This window comes from Accipiter gentilis, chromosome 3, assembly GCF_929443795.1.
Source record: "Accipiter gentilis chromosome 3, bAccGen1.1, whole genome shotgun sequence".
Taxonomy (NCBI): Eukaryota; Metazoa; Chordata; class Aves; order Accipitriformes; family Accipitridae; genus Astur; species Astur gentilis.
Window position 1 is genome coordinate 39,921,857 of NC_064882.1, and position 21,660 is coordinate 39,943,516.

The 21,660-nt window shown below is 46.5% G+C and overlaps 1 protein-coding gene across 4 annotated transcripts in view; it reads right to left on the reverse strand.

Annotated features, from left to right (window-relative positions):
• Nucleotides 1-2,871: 2,871 nt before the first annotated feature.
• Nucleotides 2,872-21,660, reverse strand: part of FGFR3 (fibroblast growth factor receptor 3) — a 56,993-nt gene continuing 38,204 nt past the window's right edge. The window contains exons 7-18 of one of the 4 annotated variants that reach the window (XM_049793142.1): nucleotides 21,050-21,240; nucleotides 15,972-16,116; nucleotides 13,152-13,339; nucleotides 12,100-12,245; nucleotides 11,887-12,008; nucleotides 10,560-10,670; nucleotides 10,212-10,402; nucleotides 8,714-8,836; nucleotides 6,940-7,010; nucleotides 5,361-5,498; nucleotides 4,753-4,858; nucleotides 2,872-4,663 (exon numbers count right to left, since the gene is read on the reverse strand). In XM_049793142.1, coding sequence (XP_049649099.1) covers nucleotides 4,499-4,663; nucleotides 4,753-4,858; nucleotides 5,361-5,498; nucleotides 6,940-7,010; nucleotides 8,714-8,836; nucleotides 10,212-10,402; nucleotides 10,560-10,670; nucleotides 11,887-12,008; nucleotides 12,100-12,245; nucleotides 13,152-13,339; nucleotides 15,972-16,116; nucleotides 21,050-21,240 — 1,697 coding nt within the window. In that variant the 3' untranslated portion in view covers nucleotides 2,872-4,498. Of the gene's footprint in view, nucleotides 4,664-4,752; nucleotides 4,859-5,360; nucleotides 5,499-6,939; nucleotides 7,011-8,713; nucleotides 8,837-10,211; nucleotides 10,403-10,559; nucleotides 10,671-11,886; nucleotides 12,009-12,099; nucleotides 12,249-13,151; nucleotides 13,340-15,971; nucleotides 16,117-17,221; nucleotides 17,373-21,049; nucleotides 21,241-21,660 lie in introns of all 4 variants that reach the window. The other 3 variants (XM_049793141.1, XM_049793140.1, XM_049793139.1) reach the window with 3 other exon arrangements.

The window sequence follows — 21,660 nt, forward strand, 5'->3', positions numbered from 1 at the left end:
AAAATATTACCCCCTCCTCCCTAAGCCACAAGCAAACACTGCTGCAGGTGAAGGCCAGCAGAGGAAGAATGACATCATGAAACCCAAGAGGGAAAGCAAACATCACGCCAGCTCCATGCGCGGGTCAGCCACGGCGCCGGGACAGAGACTTGCCTCTTTGTGACTTTGACTTCTGTGCTCTCTGTGTGCTAGGAGGACTTTTTTGGGGGGGTGGCTGTAAAGCACAGGTATGCTACACACCACAGCTAACTGCAGAACGATCAATCCCTCTCCCGCTTTTCAAGTCCCGGTGGCAAATGGTGCACAACATCCTCACCACCCTGCCACGATGAAGCCATTTCCACGCGAGCCAGCAAGAGGCCATTTAGCTGCGCTCCGACTGCAGCCCGGCATGGCCAGGGACTGTCCCCTTGTCCCCTCACTCCTGCTGGGACAGGGCTTGGGGCTGGCCATCAAAGTGCATCCTTAAAGCATGAAACAATTCATTCCAGGTAGCAAGACTTCTCCTCCCACAATGCGATGCATCTGAGTAGTGCTCAAAGAATGTTCTTTTCTTACAACCACAGGAAATGACCTAAACCCCACTATTTTATTTTTTTTTAATTCTAACAGCGGTGGTGCCAGTCCCAGCGTTGCAGATGTAACCTGCTCAGACACATGCACTCCCATGCCCAGCTACTTAAAACTACAAATGCCTGCTGCTGTAGGCAGGCTGTATGTAGGTAGATAAACAAACGTGCACGCAGAAATCGAGGTGTCTGCGATGCAGTTCAACAGGATCACTTGTAAGAATCCATTAATATTATATGGAAGTGCTGGTAGGATTAGCCCAATGTTTCCCAACCTGCAAGATCCCCCTGCATCATCTGCTACCAGCAAAGCAAGGATCTCCTGAGCTCCCTTGCTCAGCCTCCCCAAAGCCAAACTTGGGTTCCCCTTGCTCCTTGGGAGCCGGGCAGGATGAGGTCCCTCGTGCCCATCCCACCTGGCGCTGGGTGCCCGCTCTCATGCACCCACCTTCTCCCTTTCCTAGCGGTGGGCTCCTCTCGCGGACCTCGCGCCTCCAGCAGCATCTGCAGGGCTGAACGCAACGGGAGACATCCTGGTCTGGATGAAATCCGTAACACGGGCTTAACGAGCAATTCCTGCCCTTGTGCGATTGCCATACGCTTAATCCTGTATGAGAGCGGGGGTTAAATACCTGCATGCACACAATGGCTTGTGGGGATATAAACATACCCACTAAGAAAGAAATAATACTGCTCTTAATCCAAAATTGTTATAAATTTATTATGCATATAAAACCTGTGCTGGCCAGGACTCACAAAGCAGCACTGTAAAAAATACCCCCTCCTGGCACTACAAATCCCAGAGACTAGAAGACTTATTTTTGCAAAGGACCCTCACAACTGGGAATAAATCCCAAAATTTAACAACTTGTTTATTTCTTTTTTTTTTTTTTTTTTTTTTTTGGTAAAAGTAAGTTTGCCATGTTAACAAAAGCAGAATAGTTTTATTTAGTGTTCATCTCACACCTTCGACAGCTGCAGCTGTCAGGCACAGAAATACAGTATTAAAATAAACTGAACAGAGTTGCTCATTGAAAAAAATCACACTATGCAAACCTGTGGATTGTAACATCAACAGTATAAAATGTAACAAAATTGGAATTTTTAATTTTTTTAAGCTTTTAAAGATAATAGTCCAGGCTATAAAACTATATAAGCATTGAATAAGAAATGTTAAAGTCAACAAGTCTACAACAGATACATCTTGTAAAAACTCAATAAATTATATATATATTTATAATATCTAGTAACATTTGAAATCATGCACAGTTTTGTACATTTTCTTTTTTCAGTACAGGAAAACTCAATTCTTCGAGTACTTGGAATGTACACAATTAGCAGACATTTGTAAGAAAATACCAAAAAATTCTTTTTTATTCCAACAAAACAAAACAAAAAATCTATAGAAATCTACCTTCTCAAACTTCCATTGAAGTAACCTCAAACTATAAATTATTTATTTTAGGATAAGGATTTTGTGGCTCTAAAAAGAAAAAAAAAAAAGTCTTAAAATGAGATGCTGTCATCCTGTTATTCTGAAACATTGATATGTAATATGCACCAGAGAAAAATGGAAAGAAAGAATTCAGGATGAAATTTGCCTTTCCTCTTCGTGGTAGTAGAAAAAGTCTTCCGGACAAAAAAAAACCCCAAACACCCAAAACCAACAACCCACCCACAAAAAAACCCCCAGCCCAAATCTCCCCCCTTGTCAGCTTGATCCACTCTAAAATTCCCCAGTTCATTCCTGTGCTTTTAAACAGCTGTCTGACATCGAGGAACAAAACAGCACAGCATTTTGAACACAGAAAATCAGGCATCACTGGCATTTTCCAATGTGTTAGATGCAAAAGAAAGACGCAGTCGTTGCACCTCTCCCGCAAACAGTGTCACTCTTCTTCCTATTTTGCTCACATGGCATTTCTGAAGCCCAAAATACAACGGTACTGGCAAAGGGGAAAAAAAAATTACCCCGCATCATCCAAAGTCAACATTTTGCTTTGCTGCATACTTGTTATTAAATTGACCACAAAGAATACCTTCATTTGAAAATAGAAAAATAAACACCCACGCCCCCTTAATGCACAGTGGTTAAACTGATGGAAGAATTCTTGGCCCTGTTTTTCTGAAATATGTAAAAATCATCTCTCTGCTGCTATTTGTTTGGTTTAACCACTGGTGATGTATTGAAAAATAAACTTACCTTTGCTCACTGCAATCCAGGATAAACTAATAATTTTTAATGAATACATATATATATATATTTATAACATTAAATGTAATTTGTTAAAGTACTGTACATCTATACATTCTTTCAATATTTCCCATAAACACAAAAGAAAAACTTGATTAATATATTTTTTCTCCATTTTTAATAAGTTAAAAAAACACCCTTAAGCTCGGTGAAATTTAAAGTTTACAGTAACGCTACGCTATTTAAACCGATGAACAGATATGTTAATGTCTATAAATAACTTTACAAATATACATGTTAAGGTACAATTTTTAAAACAAAACTGTGAAGATATAAAACAAACAAACAAACAAATCTTTTCTTTTGCCCAGATCAGTATATCCTAGATTGCAATGCTCGTATTTTGAGACTCTCTCAGTACTGCTTTAGGTTGCATTAGTATTATACATTCTTTTTTTTTTTAATATATTTATTTATATATATACAGGATATATTTATAGATATATACACAGATTCTCTGGAATAAACCTTTTTGATATAAGTTAAAGGCTCTTGCCTACAGGTACCCGTAACTTCTTTCTCCGAGTCACTGCACGTAGATGGAGCCAAACCGCTGGCGTCGAGGGGTGGACAGAGGAGCTGCTCCCCTCCCACTCACCCTTGGCAAGCAAAAAATATGCAAACCCCCAAAAGCAAGATTTTTATTTTCCCCAAAACGGCTGTTCCCAAAGGTCGGGATGTGGCTTGAGATGCTGTGTGGGCACGCAGGAGCCAGGTCCCCTGCCGCCCTCGGGTGGGTGACGCTCTCTTCCCTGGGGTCCCCCACGGCCACCGCTGGGTCTCTGCCTGTCCCTGGGGTCTGCTCCCACCTCGGCACGGCCCCATCGCTCCCAGCCCAGTGCAAGGGCCGGTGGCTGCCGAGCCCGGCCAAAGCACTGCCGTTTCAGATGACTTGACTGTCTCTTTTTTTTTTTTTTTTTTTTTTTTTTTTTTCCTTTCTCCATGACGATTTGCATTTTACTTAATTTTTTTTTTTTCTTCTTCCAAAAAGGATTCCTTCCATGTAGCTGGGTAGTATGATCATGAAGTTATAAAAATGACGACAACAAAAATATAGATATTTTTATAAATATATGAATCCCTGCAGGCAACGTGGCTTTTCAGCTCCACCAAAAAGGTTCATGTACAGATTGCATAAGCAAAGAATTTCTACATTCTTTACACTTTTTTTTTGTTTGTGTTTTTTTTTAAAAAAAAGGAAGATTTTTTTTTCTCTTCTTCGTATTGCAGGCACAGAACGGCTACTCTGGCACTCGAAATGCAAGCGCGGAGGCTGGGAGGTCAGCACCCCCCAGGTTCAACATTCTGCTTAGTAAAAAAACACCAAAACAAACAAACAAAAAATGAAAAATAAACAAAAAAAAATCATATATGATAGATCATCTTGGCAAGAGATTAGTTCCTTCAGGCCAAACAGTGCTTCTTGACTTTTTATACAGCAAACTGGAAAAAAAAACAACCAAAAAAACCAACCAAAAAAAAAAAAAAAAAGTTAAAATTTCATTTTTTTCTTTTTACCCTGAACAGCTCGACAACACAAATCTCCAGGCACCACCACGCAGTTCCACTGGAAGATCCTTCACTACGGTTTCGTCCTTGGTGCCCCACATTCGCGCCTCCATGGGCATGCTGCCCACCCGTCCGTCCGTCCGTCCATCTGTCCGGGGAGGGGTCCTCACGTCCGGATGACGCCATTGCAGGGCGGGTGCTTGGGCAGGCAGGGCTCATCAGGCAGCAGGTCATGTGCAAAGACCGAGTCGTCCCCCGAGGAGCAGGTGCTGTGGGTGTCCTGGCCGGCCGGCGAGTACTGCTCGAAGGGCACCGAGAGGTCCAGGTACTCCTGCCAGGGCGACAGACCCATCAACGTTGGGTGCCACCCGCCGGGGACCAAGCCACCCCTCCCTGCGCCCACCGCCCCACCACACTCACGTCGGTGGACGTCACGGTGAGGACCCTGTCCAGGTCTTCCACCAGCTGCTTGAAGGTCGGCCGCTGCGAGGGGACGGCGTGCCAGCACTCCCGCATGATCATGTACCTGCGTGAGGGGAGAGGGGACCGTCACCCATGGTGGGGGCTAAGCGGCACCCACCCACCTGCCCACCCACCCCCAAATCGCCTGAGAGAACAGCTATGGCCAACGCAACTTCAACCATGGTGGCCTTGGTGCATGGCCAGCTGGGGGAGGCAGGAGGAGGAGGGATTTGTGGAGCCACGCTCCTCGTTACCGATCATCTCATGCGTTACTGATCACCTCATGCGTGTCTGAGCTCTCAAAGCAGGAGGAGGCCCTGTCCTAAAGGTGACACACTAGAGCTACACCCCCAACTGCCGCCCACCAAACAAGGGCAGGCATGTTACGTCGCTCGGCAGTCATGAGCTGAGCCGACATGAGTTGGGCTGGGTGAGCCTACCTGGAGATGGCCACACAATCTCACAGCGGGGATGCCCCAACAGCCCAACCCACGGCCTGGGGTGGTATTTGGCCGCAGAAGGAAGGGGGAGCGGGGTGAGGAGGTCACCCCCCACCACACACTCACAGATCGTGGGTGCAGTTTGCGGGTTTGTCCATCCGATGGCCTTCCTTCAAGAGTTTGAAGAGTTCCTCAACAGGAATTCCCGGGTATGGAGACCCTCCCAAAGTGAAGATCTCCCATAGTAGCACTCCAAAAGACCAGCTGGAAACCAAAGAAAGATCTTTAAAATTCAATGAGGTTTTTTTCCAATCCCCCCCATATCCCCTCCCCACCCCGCTCGGCTTTATTTCTGTGCAGCCATGCATAGCTAACAAAGTCATCAATAGCATGACTAATTGCCTAGGCCATTTTTACTAGTTACTTGGAGATCTCTGCTGATCCAACTCAATAGCAAAGAAATCCCAGGCACCAAGTCTGAAATTGAAATGAGCATTTAATCAGATAGGTGACAGCCCATCTATCACCCCCAGCTCTTTGTTAGGTCTTCCACCAGCTCCACTGAATGGAACAAATCAAATTATTCATGCACAGCTTCACTGAATTGCAGGCTTGGAACCACAGGCCACTAATTGTGCAAGCTGATACCAAAACTTGCTTGTTACAACACTCATTTCACTGGCCAAGCTGGGAGAAAAATACCCCAACAAAAATCAGCAGAGCACTAATGTTACACGCTCCAGTCTCACAGCTGTGCTCTGGTTAAAAGTCCTCTTTTTCAAAAATATCTTTTGCCTTCTTCATTTTCTTTTTAAAAACAGGGATTATCTGTCTCTGTTTTGCTTTCATGCACGCTCGCTCTCCCGTTCTCTAGCTTTGATTTATCTGTCATGCCTGCTGCAGCATTACCTAAGCATGGAAACTATGATTTAAGATCAATAAAAGCCAAAGTATGTGAAAAATACAGAAATAGAAAAGATTAATTTGTCCAATTGCAAGCGGCAAGCCTTGGGGAGCCGGCAGGCTGGCTGCTGAATTACTGTAAAAATGCCATTATCAACCAAATATTGAAATAAAAAAGCCGATGTGCATGCTGGGCTACTTCAGCCCTTGCAAAGTTCAGACGGGATACAGATTTACCACCTAACGCGGGCTCTGCTCTTTGCTTACCGTGCAGAGGCACCAAAACTGACAAGACAGGATTAAGAAAAATAAAGGCAAATAAATGAAGTGGTGAAATTAATCTGTGAATATATTTGTTGAATAGTCTCTGATCAGCTACTAATGGTGGACAGAATATTTCAAGCTCATCCCACGTACTCAACTGAAGCGTTAACTGTCTGGGGCAAAGTGTGGAGGAAGCTGAGGGTAATTTTTTTTTGCGTGGAGTTTTTTTTTTGCACAAATTTTTTTTACTGCAGCATGAATCACCTCATCTATAAATTGGACAACAAATACCTGCCTGCCTTCCAATAACTTCTCAGCAGCTCACTAGAGATCCTCGGATGAAAGCAACTGGATAACCATAAAATAAAACCGCATGTGCAAAGCTTCAGCTTGGAATCGATTGCTTTGCTTTTGCATCCCCAGGCACCCCAGCATCGAATGAACCCTGCACGTGCTTAGCAGTACGTTTGTCTTTAAGATATTATAGGTGTTGATTTCCCTGTCATTTTATTTTTTTAAAAAGTGTAGGTATGCTTACACATCGCTCTGGTGAGTATAGACCCGGTCAAACAACGCTTCTGGAGCCATCCATTTCACAGGCAGCCGACCCTGTAATTAGGAAGACAATGGGAACATCCCATCAGCATATTCCCCCAGCCACAACGGCACCATCTGAATCTTCTTTTCTAATCCAGTTTGAAACATTTTCATTAACAACTGCATCTGCCTTCCCGGTCACTGGGCAAAGCAGTAGTGGCCACATATAAACAGATTAGAGCATTTGATCCCTGGATCTTTGCTGACAATCTTTGCAGTAAATGCTCTCTATCGAGGACTGTACTTCAATGCCAAGGCAGGTTTAACGTATCAGAGCATCTAAATCTTTGCATGGGAACAGTATCCATTGCTCATAAATGCAGCGAGCTCTGCAGCAGAGCATGGGACAACACTTTCCATCTCTTTGGTTGGAAGAAGCAGGTTGACTTCAAGTCCAAACCTGGCTCAGGCTGAACTTGAAGGGCAAGTTCCAAGAGTGAAGGCGGCAAGGACCAAATCCTGTAAGAAACAAATCCTTATCCTGCTGGAGGCTAAAGGAGGAGGCCTCATCCCAGGTTTCCAGGGGAACATCCTACATCAGGGTCATAAACATGGGCTGTCACATATGAGAAATATGAGATTAGAAAGACTAGATTAGTCGTAATTCTTTTGGGCTTTGTTTGGCCCCTGGAGGGAGTGAGAAAAGGACTGTTTCGTCTTTGAGGCATAATTTGGCTATGGGAGGGCTTTGTCCTCTTCTGACCCACTGCCTCACTGGGGGAGACAACTAGAGATGGGACATAGGCAGGATGCATAAATGGGATTATGCTCTCAGCTGTCCAACACAGCTTAAACAGGGAAAATCCATATGATTTACAATTAAAATTCCCAAGAATTTTTATTGATTTATGATTAAGAAATCCTGGCAATTAAGAGAGATTTCTGATATGATATTGGAAAGGCTCAGTATGGGCACGGTAGGCTTTGTAGGACTGCTTGGACATTTAGACCCCTTGCTCTTTCAAGACCGGCAGGTTCTGTAATACCCTCAACCTCTTCCACTGCCATCTCCACACGATGTTGTAGTTGCGGCTTTTGCTCTTCTGCTGCAGAGCACTGGGACGTGCTTTGTTCCCTGCAGTGTGGTGGTGATGGGGAGGATGTCCCATGGACTTGCTCAGAGCTCAGCATCTGCTGCAGGGCTTTGAATCATGATACAAGTTGTCTCTCTAGCCCTTCGTTCCTAAATTAATCTCTACAGAAAATACAAATGGCTCCAGGACTCAGCTGTCGGCTGGGACCCTCTTCTCACCCTTGGCAGTAGAGTCAAGGAGCTCAGTTGTAAAAAAGGGAGAAATGCACGAAAGCCAGGTAGCTCCAGGAATACACATAGTGACATTCCTCTGTCAAGGGCTCTGGTGGGACCAGAGGTTGGCTCCTTGGGAACTTTATGAACCGTAGTGGAGCAGACTGGAAAGGGCTCCATTCCTTTTTGGTAAAACCCTTGGTTTCTCTTAGTCTAAAGCCTTCTGGCCAGAGCTGAAACCTCACGAGAGCTGCTAGCAGCGGCAGTATCTGTGAGGAAGAAAACGGATGGTGGGTGGACTCCTGGGACCAGCCTAACTACAGTCCTTCACTAGGTGAGGCCACCGGCAGATTTCTTCCTCCTAAGCCCTTCTAGAAAGGGAGATATAGGACAACGGCCACTTGCTGTAGGGATGGCCGAATTCCCTGCCAGAAGGAGAACTGCATGTGCTTGGCCGCTCTGTACTTACATTGGTGGTTTTCTTGTAATAGTCGATGTTGTGAACGTCTCTAGCGAGGCCAAAATCAGCTATTTTCATCACATTGTCTTCAGTGACTAACACATTCCTGGCTGCCAAGTCACGATGAATGCACTGTGAAAGGTGAGCAAGTCAATAAATAAGGGCTTGTTAGTTGCTCGTGCCTGGAACCAACAGCACCGTGTAGTTTATGAGCTGCCGTTTCATTGACTCCCAAGCTCATAAAGCTGTGGGCACTGCTTAACTCCTCGCTTTCTGTGTCACTGCTCCATCATGCATGCTCAGTGGGAGCCACCTCTTAGCAACACCTAATCGGTAGCCTCAGCGCTGACACAGCCACGCATCTTTTCTCTCCAAAGGGGATGCACAGATGAGAAAGCCAACCCTTCTCTTCTGCGGGTGCTTACTGGGATGTGAAACTGTCTTTCTGTCCTGCTTTTTCCAGGAAGAGGAGTGCAGGTTGATGTTTGAAGGAAAAAAATCCTCAGATTAAGACATCCCCAAATACATCCGAAATACATAGACTCCTACACTGGTTTGGGTTGGAAGGGACCTTTAAAGGTCACCTAGTCCAACCCCCAACATCATAGCTGTTAGCTGAGAAAGAAGCTAAATTAGCCTGCACTGTGCAGAAAGGGAGTTCAAAGCCACCACGAACCATCCACCCTGAACCGCAGCCACAGGATGAACACATCTGAGATCTGAAGCTGAACCGGCTCTTGCCGTAGTGCTCCCTGCCTGCAAAAAGAGGTCACGCCGGCTGGTGCACAGCTTCGTGAACCCAAAGCCCGATTCTCCACTTGCTGATGTCAGGGTAAATCAGGACTAATCCCAGGGTATGATGGAAGTGGAAGCAGCAGCCGGCGCAGTGCCAGCAAAGTGCTCCCCCAGGGAGCATACTGGGCACAGCCATGCATCGAGCCAAATCCACTGTCAGCTCCACTCCCACCGAGCCTACGCGTGCTGGTGACAGCCGCAAGCATGGAGCTACACCCAGCATCCCAGGTTCCTCGTGAGTGCTCTGCATCTTTAGTGATCTCAGAAGGGAGATGGGGGGACAGGGGTGAACACGGCTCCCGACTGTTGCCCATCGTAACGTCTCCCACAGTGGAAGCTCACAACTCGGTGTGATGCTCACGACCTGACCACTGCTGCCCAAGCCTCAGGACTGCCCGTCTGAAAGACAGTTATGGACAGGGACCGAGGTCCGGGTTGCTTGTGCTTTTATATGCATTTGGGGGATGCTAATGGGCCTGCAGTGAGGGCTGTGCAGCTGCATGGTTCATGGATGCAGCCAGCATATGGGAACTTCTGCACACGGATGAAGCCTCCAGCAAAAAACACAAGGTACTTCATAGGGAAAAATCTGATCTCCAAAGAGAGAAGCCTGCAATGCTTTGCCTGAGATTGTCCTACACACACAGCATTGCATGCCTTCGAACACAGCGGACTGACCGACGCTTCTACCAAATGAGGTTTCTCAACTCACTTTCTGAGATGCCAAGTACTCCATGCCTCGGGCCACCTGGTAGGCACAGGAAACCAGGTCTTTAAATGTCAGCTGCTCCTCGGGCAGCTTGCAGGTGTCGAAGGAATAGTCCATGCCAGGTGGGCGACGTGCCCTGAGGTATTCCCGCAAGTTCCCCTTTGACGCATATTCCACCAACACGTAGAGCGGTCCTGCAAGCAAGAGCGCATCAGCATCCAGCGGAGGAACGGCTGACCACTGAAATCTCATCTGGGACATTTTGGGCAGCCAGTGAGTAATTGCACAGAAGGGACTGTCAAACCTGAGGCTCCCATGGCCCTGCGAGCACCAGGCTGCTTTGCTACGTACCATCCTGCGTGCAGGCACCGAGGAGGTTAATAATGTTTTTATGCTTCCCAATCATTTTCATCATTTCCATCTCAGAGACCAGGTCAGAAAGGTCCTTGTCTGTGGCATCATCTGGAGAAAGCAAGAGAGGAAAGCAAAGAAATGTCAGGAAGAAAATAAGTGTTTTGGGAAGCAGTTAATACAACTGCTGCGTAGCCATGTGGGGCTTTGATGGGGAAACAGTACTCAAAATATGGCAGTATTTGTTTTTATTCTACTTTGGGAAGAATCAAAATGAAAACCTACTACAACAAAAAGATAAAAAACCAAATGGAGATAAATGTTCATATGGAAATCAATAAAGCCTTTCATCTTCTCTTTCATCCTGGTCAGTATTAAAGAAAAAAAAGTCAGTTTTGGTACCTGGGATCATTTTGCTTTTCTTATTTGTTTCCCTCCCTCATCTCCAGGGGCAAAACATTAAGGATGGTGGAAGGTCAGAGCTGGGAGAGGGGCTACAGGAAGGAATGGGGTTTTTGCGTGGAAAGCTGCAGTTTTTCTACAGAAGTAGAAAAATGGGGGAAAACCTCCCCAGATTAATGTTTTTGGTTTGGAAAGATGGACATGTTCCTGCTTCCAAAACCAACTTCAGAATGGACTGAAGGAAATGTAAATTAAACAAATCCTTTTCTGATAAGAAATCTATTTATTTTTAAAGATGTCACCCCATGTAACCTCAGCCCCAGGCTGCTCACTGCTAGAGCACCTGCCCTATTTGCTCCTGCTGAACGTCTCAGGGTGAGTTTGTCTGTGTGTTGTCTGTGGTTACCACGCAGGGGGGAAGTATGGGAAACAGAGACTCACCTGGAGACACCCAGTGACTTCCCCATTTTTGGCCTCCATTTAACCTCTCAGGAGTTTGGGATCAAGTTTCTTCAATAAAGAAACTCCTCAAGAAGGGGTTTGTCAACTGCATTTCTCCAAACTCCACCTGAGCTTGTTGCATAAGCTTTTGCTAGAACAGGCAGCGCTGGTTATGGAAGGAGTAAGGAGTGGGCTGATTCACAGAGCTGGCTAGAAGGGAAGGGGGTTCCCCTTCTTCTCAGGGATGTTATTACCCCTTGGCAGAGAACTGGGTTAATTCTCAGTCCCTCTTCCTGATGGGATTTGCACTTTTACTTGCTCTCCAAGGAGACAGCCCTCACCCGCAGGCTGTGTGGGTGAAGGGGAAGAAAGGCTGTTCTTGCTTTCTTCTATTGTGTCTGTTTGTATAAAAGACTTAAAAGACAGGGAACGAGAGGAAACCCCAGTGCAATATGCTGTTCTGCCCTTCGTGGGCTCCCCATACCTTTTAGCATCTTGACAGCAACCGTGATGGCCTTGTTTGGCTTGTCCTTATCGATCCCAATTGCTTCTGCCATCACCACTTGGCCAAAACACCCCTCGCCGAGCGGCTTCCCCAAGGTCAGGCTGGAGAGAGGGACAAGCAGGCACATTAGTGGGTACTGGGGTGGTGACACTACCAGCAGGCACAGGGACCCCGACCCGTGGGTTGACTGACCGAGAGCGTGCCAATTCCCACTTGGGATCGGGAGGCAGTTCCAGCTCAGAGACGTTGGCCAGCATCGGCCCGTCGCTGGAGGAGAGACGCGTGATCCGGACCAGGGGCGTGTTGGAATTCATGGAAGAGTTGGACTCCAACGACACCTGCTTGGGTAGAGCAAATGAAGTGTTATTGCCAACTGTATTCCTAGGGAAGGCAGTGCCTGAGATGGATCACTGAGGGGGTTTGAGCCATCTTTGCCCACTGGCAGCTTTCTGGTAATTTCTAAATGGGAAATCCCCACTCCCACCCTCCGCTTCTCCCCCCATCCTTGCAGAAATGCACTGATCTAGGCACCTGAGGTCAGGTTTTTAGCTGGTGGAAAGGAGGGACAAGTCAGCCAGTGCCCTCCAGCAGGTATATTCTGTTCATTTTTTCTGCCTGCATCTCCATAGCACATACAGGCTCTGGAGTGACTTCTGTTCTGGCACTGTAAATGCCCACCATGAGCTTGCAGCCAAAGCCGTGAAATCCGTATCCATCACTACGTGGTTTTAAACGGTGCCTTTTGCTCCTGCCCCTCTGCAATGACACGTGGCAGAGCATCTCTAACTGCAAGGAGAAAGAGGACCCTCTCCCACCTCCATGAGAACTGGGTCAAATCACCAGCGACCTCTGCGAAAGCAGGACCGAGCACAACTGAACGTGCTCTTGCTCCCCAAATCCCCACTCCACCGGGGAGCCTGGACTAAACTGTTCCCCTGCAAGATGTGCTTTTTGTGGCATCCATGGCTGCACTGCCAGGCCCTCTTGGACAAGGGCGACAGAAACACGGCTGTTTGGGAGCTGCTCATGAACCAGAGTCAGCTGCCACCAGCTACTGCTCCACTGGAACAGAAACAAATGAATAAAAGGGGTTAAACTCATAGACTGCAGCCAGCTATGTCCCTCTTGGGCAATGTTTTTCTGGTAGAGCTTCTCACCTAGAGAGAAAATTTCAAGGAGGGGAGAAAAAAAAAAGAGGGATGACCATAGGGGGGAATAGGAATCTTGTATCTACTTTCTGTTACCTGTCTCTTAAGTGGAAATTTGGAGACTTTCTGCACAGTGGGGGTGTTCATGGCCTTTTTGTTTGGCATTTTCATCCTGCAGATAATCACAATGACCAGCACCAGGATGAAGAGAACAAAGCCAGTGCCGTAACTGAGAATGCCAGCGTACACTGAGCCTGAATCATCCATCTCCACGAGCTCCTCCGCTGCGGGGTGACAAGAGACGGCAGTGAGGACGGGGCGGGCAGCTGCCCGCACGCAACTACACACATGCAGCATGAAGAATTCGGGGAGGACTTGCTCATCTATGCCAATTTGCTGAGTCACTTCAGTGAGGGAACTCTCCTAGGCCAGTGGTTTTCCACCTGTGGCTGTTGCTAAAACATTAGTTTGGTTTGTCTATTTTGGGGTCGTTTTACTGCCCTTTGATGCAGTCCCAGGGTTTCTAAGAGCCTTCAGCCCACAGGCTGAAAACCACTGCTCTAGGCTGAAGGCGTCTTCACGTGTCTGTGCTGTCCCTCTGACCCAAACCTTGTTTTCCCTGCACATCCACACCACATAGCTGGATGCCTTGGATGTGCGGGTTTGCTGCACTTTGCTGATTTGGCTTCTCCAGCAAAGATTTCCACTGGACCGGTGCCTGCCCTGAGGGACCAAGGGGCTCAAAGGGCACCCAGGGTTAAGGCATCACACAAGGAAAAAGCCTCATGAGAGCAATCTGCACAACTTTTTCATAAAAACTTAGTTCTGCTGGGAAGAGGCTGGAAGGCCTGTCCCAGAGAGGTGGCTGAGCCGGGAGGGTGATGGCATGAGCCCATCAGCAGTGGCTACCTGCTAGCAAGACATTTTTGGGACCAGCAAAGCTCAGCTGTGTTTTTCCCCTTGTTCCTTTCAGGACAGGCACATAGACCAGTCCCCAGTGGGACTGGTTTTCTGTCCCCCAAAGGTGTGCTGGCATCAGAGGAACAGTCAGCAGTGGGAAACTTTATAATGAAGTCATGCCAGCGTGGTTAGCTCGCTAACGGCTCGTGTACATCACTGCCGCCCCAAAGCAGCAGGAGCTTTCCCCTGGCAGCAGCAGGCTCCACGCCAGGTCTTCGGTGGCTGGGTCCAGGGGGACATGGGGAAAGGGCTGTCGGTGACGTTGGGGGCTGCACCAGCCTGTGTGCCAGCTGTGCAGGGTCTGATCCTGCCAAGCGGCAATCTCCTCCTGCGAGAAAGGGTTACCAGATCTCCCAGGATCAGGCACTATGGTCGGTGCCACAGCTCTGCTGCCTTGGCTCACACCGTCTCGCCCTCCGCTCCACGTCTCTCCTCCCGTAGCGTGGCCAGGGTTTTACAAGGAGAGGTTCCCCAGGCAGGCTGTATCCTGCACCCTCTCTGCGGGTAGCACTTCGGGGCCTGCTGCTGCACGGACGGCTGCCCTTCACTGTGTCTGACTTCAATATAAAGTTCCGCTTCAGGTTTTTTGGTGGGTTTTCTCCTGCTTATTCTTTGCTTAAATACAAGGCGAGAGACGTTGTAAAACCAGCATAACAGCCGGAGGAGACTGTATCAGAAGATTCTCAAAATAACAGAGACATTAGTCTTCTAACCAAAGGAAACAATTTCTCATCCAGTGGATGGCAGAAGCAGAAACAGGATCAGATCAGCTATTATAGAGCTGGCAAATAAACAGAGAAAAGACCCCAGGGAGCAGATCCCACCAGCAGCAGGGTCGGGCACCGAGGAGACCCTGAGCCCCGGTAAAAGCAATTACATCCGAATCATCCGCACAGATAAAGTCAAGATTAGAAATGCCAAAGTTTCTGGTTCCTAAACACATCTCGAGATGGATGTGTTGTGAGATGAACCCCAATGTGGTCTATGATGGGGTGAGCCAAAGTGGGGTGTACAGGATTTTGGGTGCCCTTTCAGTAAGGGTCTGCTGAACACACTCCAGGTCTGTTCCAGCACCCTCTGCAAGGCACAGCACCCATGAGATTCAACATGAATATTGCTGGTGCTTTTGTGGACCATGCTCAAGCCTGCCCCATAGCCGCAGGCAGATTCTGCAGGTGAAGGGACAGCACAGTCTCATTCCCCTCTTTTGGAGAGCAGGCTCCTCTGTTGCATATTCTGCGCTGGCTTCATTGTCAGCGAGAGCTTTGCATGGGAAAGGACCACAAAATGGAGGTCGCTCTGGCCTCGGGTTTCAAGCCCACTGCAGCTTTCATCGATCCCAGCTGGAGCAGGCAGCATGCAATGCCCCTGGGAGCCAGGACTCCTGGGCTCTCTCTACAGATGACTCTCCTCGACCTTCTGTTTGAGATTGCTGTCTTGGCCTGTTCATCCGTGAAGTGGAAATAATGCTACAGGCGGGGAAGGGTGTACTCACACCAACCACTTATGCATCCAATTTTAGGTTAAGACACGAGGTTGGACAGAAAGGTTCATTCATAAGATGATCCGCAGTCCTTGTCCAATTTAGGTGCCATGGACCATCTGATGGGGAGGTTTCCTTCTCCCACTGGCAGTGTAAGAAGACAAAGGTCCTAACTTTGGCACTTAACAGTCTCCTAACAAAGAGGCTGTGAACACCTCCCTGTTAACCAGGTCAAAAAAGATAGTGGGCATTTTATATTACTACTGCAATAATAATTTAAGTCTTGAGATGCAATGCAAAAAGTGTCAGCTGTGAGTATGCAACAGGGGTCTGCAGCGAATTCCAGAGGAGAGCCCTCCCTGGATAACACCCCCTCTTCCAAGCAAGGGGCGGTCTGCAGGAACTTGGCATTTCTAAAGCAAAACGTCAAGGCACCCTGGAGAGGAAAGAGAGGCCAGCACAGAAGGAAATACCTGGTAGCACCGTCAGCCAAGCAGAGTGATGTGAGAACCCAATAGAATTCCCTGCGAGACAAGTATATTCCCCAGCATCCTCAAAAGTAACATTTCGCAAGTACAGAATCTCTAGCTCCTTATCCGTTGTGTTAACACCTGCCGTCTACGGGGAAAAAAAACACACACATATAGAAAGAGGGAAAACAGAGAATAAGCCACATTCCCAGCAAGTGTGAGGACACCACAGGCAAATTTCAAAAGCAATTAAGGTGGGTTGTTTGGGTTTGTTTTTTTCCAATGGCCCATCTTCCACATTTATTTATTCATTCCCCTCTGCAACCTGTAGTCAAAAGCAAAAAAAGTTCCCTTCACCAGGTTCTTACTCTGTCCCACTAAAGAAGCATGCAAGCAAAAGCATCCAAATGAAAAATTGCCCCCACAATATGACTGACTGTGGGTTAGTAGGGTGAGTACAGGGGTGGGGAAAGAAAGATGGTAAAAGGGGAGAGGAAGGACAGAAAGAAAGGAGAAAGGAGGGGAGATGTAGTGGGGTAAGACTCAAGTGCTGATCAGAGGAACATACAAACATTTTGGTTCATTAGGTAATTGAAAAATATAGAATTTTAGGATTTTTTTAGAATTTTTTCAGACTGGGCATCTCAAAGCCGTGTATTGATTACACAGCCCTTGATACTGTAGTATAACTGGCCGATAACAAGAAGGTACCTGTGAGGAACTTTCCTGCAGTGGCACTGAGCAACACAGCAGCCAGACCCTCCAGGCTGGAGTCAAACCCCAGCGCCCGCGAGATTGCTGCTCTCTCTATTTAACATGTCTGCTTGTATGAGCCAATGTTGATATTTATTTCTCCATTACTTCTCCAAGGGACAGAACTGATTATATCAGTTTTACAGGTGAAAATCTTGAAACAGCTTGGTTTTCCAGAGCTTTGAACATCACAGGTCATTAACATGCAATTCTGTTATCAGCACTCAATTGTAAGGAAGGGAAAGGAATAAAAGCATGAAGAGTTGATAGCAAAATTTGACAGTCATTTTATTGTGGGAATTTTTCCATGGCAATTGCTGTATAGGCGTTACATTCTTGTAAAAAAAAAAAAAATTAGCAAGAAAATAAGATAAAGCCATTCAGCGTCAGTTGACAGGGTATAATACAAAATGAATAGTAATTTTAATCACTAGCTTCTTAAAAATGTTATAGCTCATTCTTGCAGTTGCCAGGGCCTTGGGACAGAGTCTGTGGTTTACCTGGTTTTGGTTTGCGAATGTGGAGCCAAAATGGTTTTTCGGCTATGCCTACGAAATTGTTGGCTCTACACAGATATTCTCCTTCATCTTGTTCTGTCACATTGAACAGATTTAGGTTAGCATCGGCTTCAGCGTTTTTACTGATCCAAGACTGCAGGAATAGACAGAAACCTGAACTTCAGTAAACCAAACAATACCTCCATCACACCTACATTAGCTAGGATTGACTGTTCATGGCTATTTTCTTTTTGGCTGTGGCAACATCCCCAGCTCACCCTGTGGTGAGAGACCTAACCCAGGACCTGGGTGAAGAAGAGAAGTTGCGTTTGGCCCCCAAACCACATGCAAGTGAACTCCCTTCCCTTCACTAGCGGCACACATGCGATTCATTTTTTAAAACAGACCAATTTCCCACTTCTCCATCTGACAACAGTCAAAGGCCCTACGGTTTCTTAACAACTCTGCAGACAGGAGCACCAGAGAAAGGGCTTAAGCAGATATTTGTGTTTGCAACCCGGCTCAGCAAATACTGTTTCAATTATCAGATTCCAAAATAGAATTTGGAAACAAAATATAAGCAGTGGCGGTCTGAAACTCGCTGCTGACTTTGCCTTTCAGAAATTAGCTGTAATTTTTTCCACTGCTTATAGGAGCCTCTTCTTTACTAAATAAAGTGGTGCATATAAATCAAACAAACTTCAGACTCTTAAGCAATCTCTTATATCTCTTCTTCCATGCTGCCACAGCAGCACATCAGTTTTTTCCCTAAACAGTTGTTTTTATTTTGGTTGAAAATGCACAACTGTTTTTGGGTGGCCTCAGAAGTAGCCTAGGGAAAGTCTAGAAAAAATATCAGCTTCGGTTCTGGAAATGAAAATAAAACAATTGCTCCTCTCATTTTTGGTCTTAGGCTCTCCAGCCCAGTCTCAGTGCCTTCAATTTCAAGGCCCGATCCTGCCAATATGACTTGCAGCCCATTAAAATCAACAGGGCTGCCAGATCTGACAGGTTATTGGGAACTGAACCCAGAGGTGGCATCAGAGAGGAGCCCCTGTGTCCATGTCTGATGACAAACACCACCGGTTTTGACCTGATCTCATCTCTAAGGCTTATGTGCTGGGAAATTTGTCTGTCCCAACTACTGGGGAAACATGCCTGCCTGCTGTTGCTGCCTTGTTTATCATTAAACCGGGCATGTTTCAATGCAGAACATACAATTTAGGCTTTAACAAAGCTCGGGCACAGTGTTGCTACACCCCCCCCCCCCCCCCCCCCCCGGTAACTGGAATGCATTTAGTGCTCTTCTGCAAAGAAAAAGGGGTTTCCTTTGATCACAAATTAGCCCAGGCTTTGAGGAACCGATGCAGGTGATGGCTTGGTTTTGTCAAGCTGTTTAAAAAATGGGTTGAAAGTATGGCATTCAATTTATCCATCTGGACATTCCCCCCCCCATTTAGATGTGAGGGGGGAATTCCATGTGCTGAGCACCTCTCTGTCCCCCTCGCTCCGATGGAGACCAGGATACTCCCCTATATACAAACTGCCCCATAGCAGCTCCTATGCTCCACAAAATCTCCTGAAAGCAGGAGGGGAGGGCAGGCTGATAAAAAAGCCTTATCTCCCTGCAGGCACCACAGCACTGGGCAGGAGAGAGCCTTTTCTAAAGCAGCTGTGGGCAGGGAAGGGCTGTTAACAGCACCCTGCTCCAGCAGCACGGCCAGGATGCTGGGTCAAAGCGACAGCACTGCGTGGAACGAGCCCCTAAAGCCAACGGAGCGGCCCCAAGATGACAGTGAGATCATTTTATCAGATCTTTATTTTTAAAAAATAAGCAAACACACGTTAAAAAAAAAAATATATCCCTGCAAAGCTGGGCCTGACACAGCTCCACGGAGCCCCATACTGGCGCACAAAAGATGCATCCCAAAATGGAAATGCTCCGTGCCCCAGTGCTGATGCTGGCATTAATACAATTCAAAGCATTCCTGATTAACCAGAAGTAGTAAATAGACGTGTGCTGGTCCTATTCAGCAAAAACATAAAACCAAACAAAACTTGTGCTTTCAAACGCCTGCCTGTGCTCCCCTTCGAGGAATGCGGAGCCTTTGCCGTCCACAGAAGAGAAGGTATTTGGCAATTCTAATTACCTAGCCACCCCGGTGCCGCTTCAACTTAATTTTAAAACACTATTTATACGGACTATTTATATGTTCTTTGCCACAGCAAAATGGGAGCTTGTGCTTGTGACACAAGGCACTGTTCGCAGCGGCTCTGCAAACTTCCAAAAGGTAGCACTTTATCCCACGGGGACCACACACGGAGCATGGAGACTATACTAGATGGCATGTGACACAGCCAGCTATTCAGAGCTTGGTACTGGGCTGTGAAACCAGGGGGAAATTCAAATATGCATAATTCAAACACATTTGGACAGACAGCGAGAAAATAAAAAGTTTTATCAACTCGCAAGAAGCGCGTGTTGCCAATCCTGAAGAACTGTCTCCAACCATTTCTTCCAACCAATCTGTTATTTCAATCTGGGTAATTATTTCCAGGGTCTCTGGCTTTTATTATCACGTATCTGGCTGAGTTACAGTTTTGTTGATGCTGTCTGGTAAGTGTTTTTTTTTTTAAAACTTCATACAAGGAGAAGTAGGATGTGTGCAGCAGGATGGGCACGGGGAATGTCCATGTACAGGACAACCTCAGCTTGAAACTGCAGGGGCAAAATCTACTTTCAGCTATAACGGCAGAGCCAGAAAAACTCCGTTTGGCCCTATATATTCTAATAAACATCAACACAGGATGCCTTTATTATTAAAAGAAAAATAAAAATCCAATGTACTTTTCACTCTCTATTCTCTACTTTTTATATTTACATAGTTTAAGGGGAAACCAGACCTGCTGGCTTTGTTCTGGCTGTAATCTGGAAGTTCCCTTTCAAGAAAGCATTTTAGCAAAGTAGAGTTTTACTTAGTGAGTTTTTGCTCAATAAAAAAAAAAAAAAAGCTTTCCTGAGCATGGATAATAGCAATGTTCACAAATGTTAGTGGCTGGAATAAGACTATCTTCGCTCTCAGGTGCTGGTAGTTCAGCATTATTTAGTATGTGCACGCTGCAGTATGTTTACTTGGGAAAGGAAAGAATGTGTTTTAGTTGGGAGCCTTTTATTTTAATAAGCCCCAAAAATACTGCTATTGATGCTGTAAAAAAAGGTTGTTTTTACAATTTAGGTCAAATGCAATCTGACAGCTTTTCTTTTATTATGCTGCATTTCTCACAGTTGCCTCAGCTCTTACAATTACTTTGCTTATTCATGCCACTACAGTAGTTGTGTTATCTCTGGCAAACAGAAGAGTCCAGAACATAGACTTTTAGGACATTTTTGCTGTACCCCCTCCAAAAAGCAGAGTATTCCACTGCACAGGCTTAAAAGAAAGAGCAATCCCAACAGCTGTCCTTGGCTTATTCTCATGGTTTTTTTCTTATAGACACAAAACAGTTACAGAAAATGAGACCTCGAGCTCCCAAAAATCTGATTTAAATAATGATTACCCTTGCAGGAACTGTGTCATTGAACATATTCTGTGGAGAGTTTCTGGTTCACATTGAACTGCTAGTCTAAGGCTTATTTATATACATGTAAATGAAGTTAATGGCTTCCATTGATGGCAAACACCTTTACTCAGTGCTGATCTCTCTTGCCGTGTCTACGGCAGTGGGTTTCTTTGAGGAGCATCCCCACAATATAGCTGCCATCTCTGTGACACTGAGACCAAGGCAGAGGAAGGACTGCCCCAAGGGTAAGAAGAAGGAGCATGTACCAACCTTCAACACCGTGACATAGGGCGTCCCATCGGGCCCATATTTGCTGCCGTTGACTTCCACGTGTTTTAACCACTGGATGTGAGGCTGGGCATCGCTGTAGACCTTGCAGTGAAACTCCACATTGCTCCCTACCACCACAGTCTGGTTGGCAGGGAGCCCTGCTTGCAGGATTGGTCGGTGGGGTGACCTTTCTGAAAAACAGAAGAGAGGGAAATCCTAATTTACTTGTCCTTCTTCCAGCAAGGATTCTCCTCTGAACCCTTCATCTCCTGGCTTTTCAGCAGAAAGGGTGCAGACTGGGATTGTCCCCGCTACGTGTCCTGGCCACCGTTCTACCCAGTGCTTCTCAAGCCAAACAGGGAAGAACCACCTGGGAACGGAGGAGGCATCTCAGCCCTGCCATTCCTTCTCTGGCCCCTCTGCAGACCAGCTAAGTGATTTATTGGTCACAGATCTGAGGCTGAATTGTTGGCCAAAAGGAAGCTTGTTGTTGGTTTTAGAATACACATGATCCAGCACTTTGGGAAAGAAACCAAGCTTCTGCTTCCCATATCCCATCACATGCCTGTTCAGCATCACCACAGATGAGCTGTTGAGGGAAAACAGTGAAA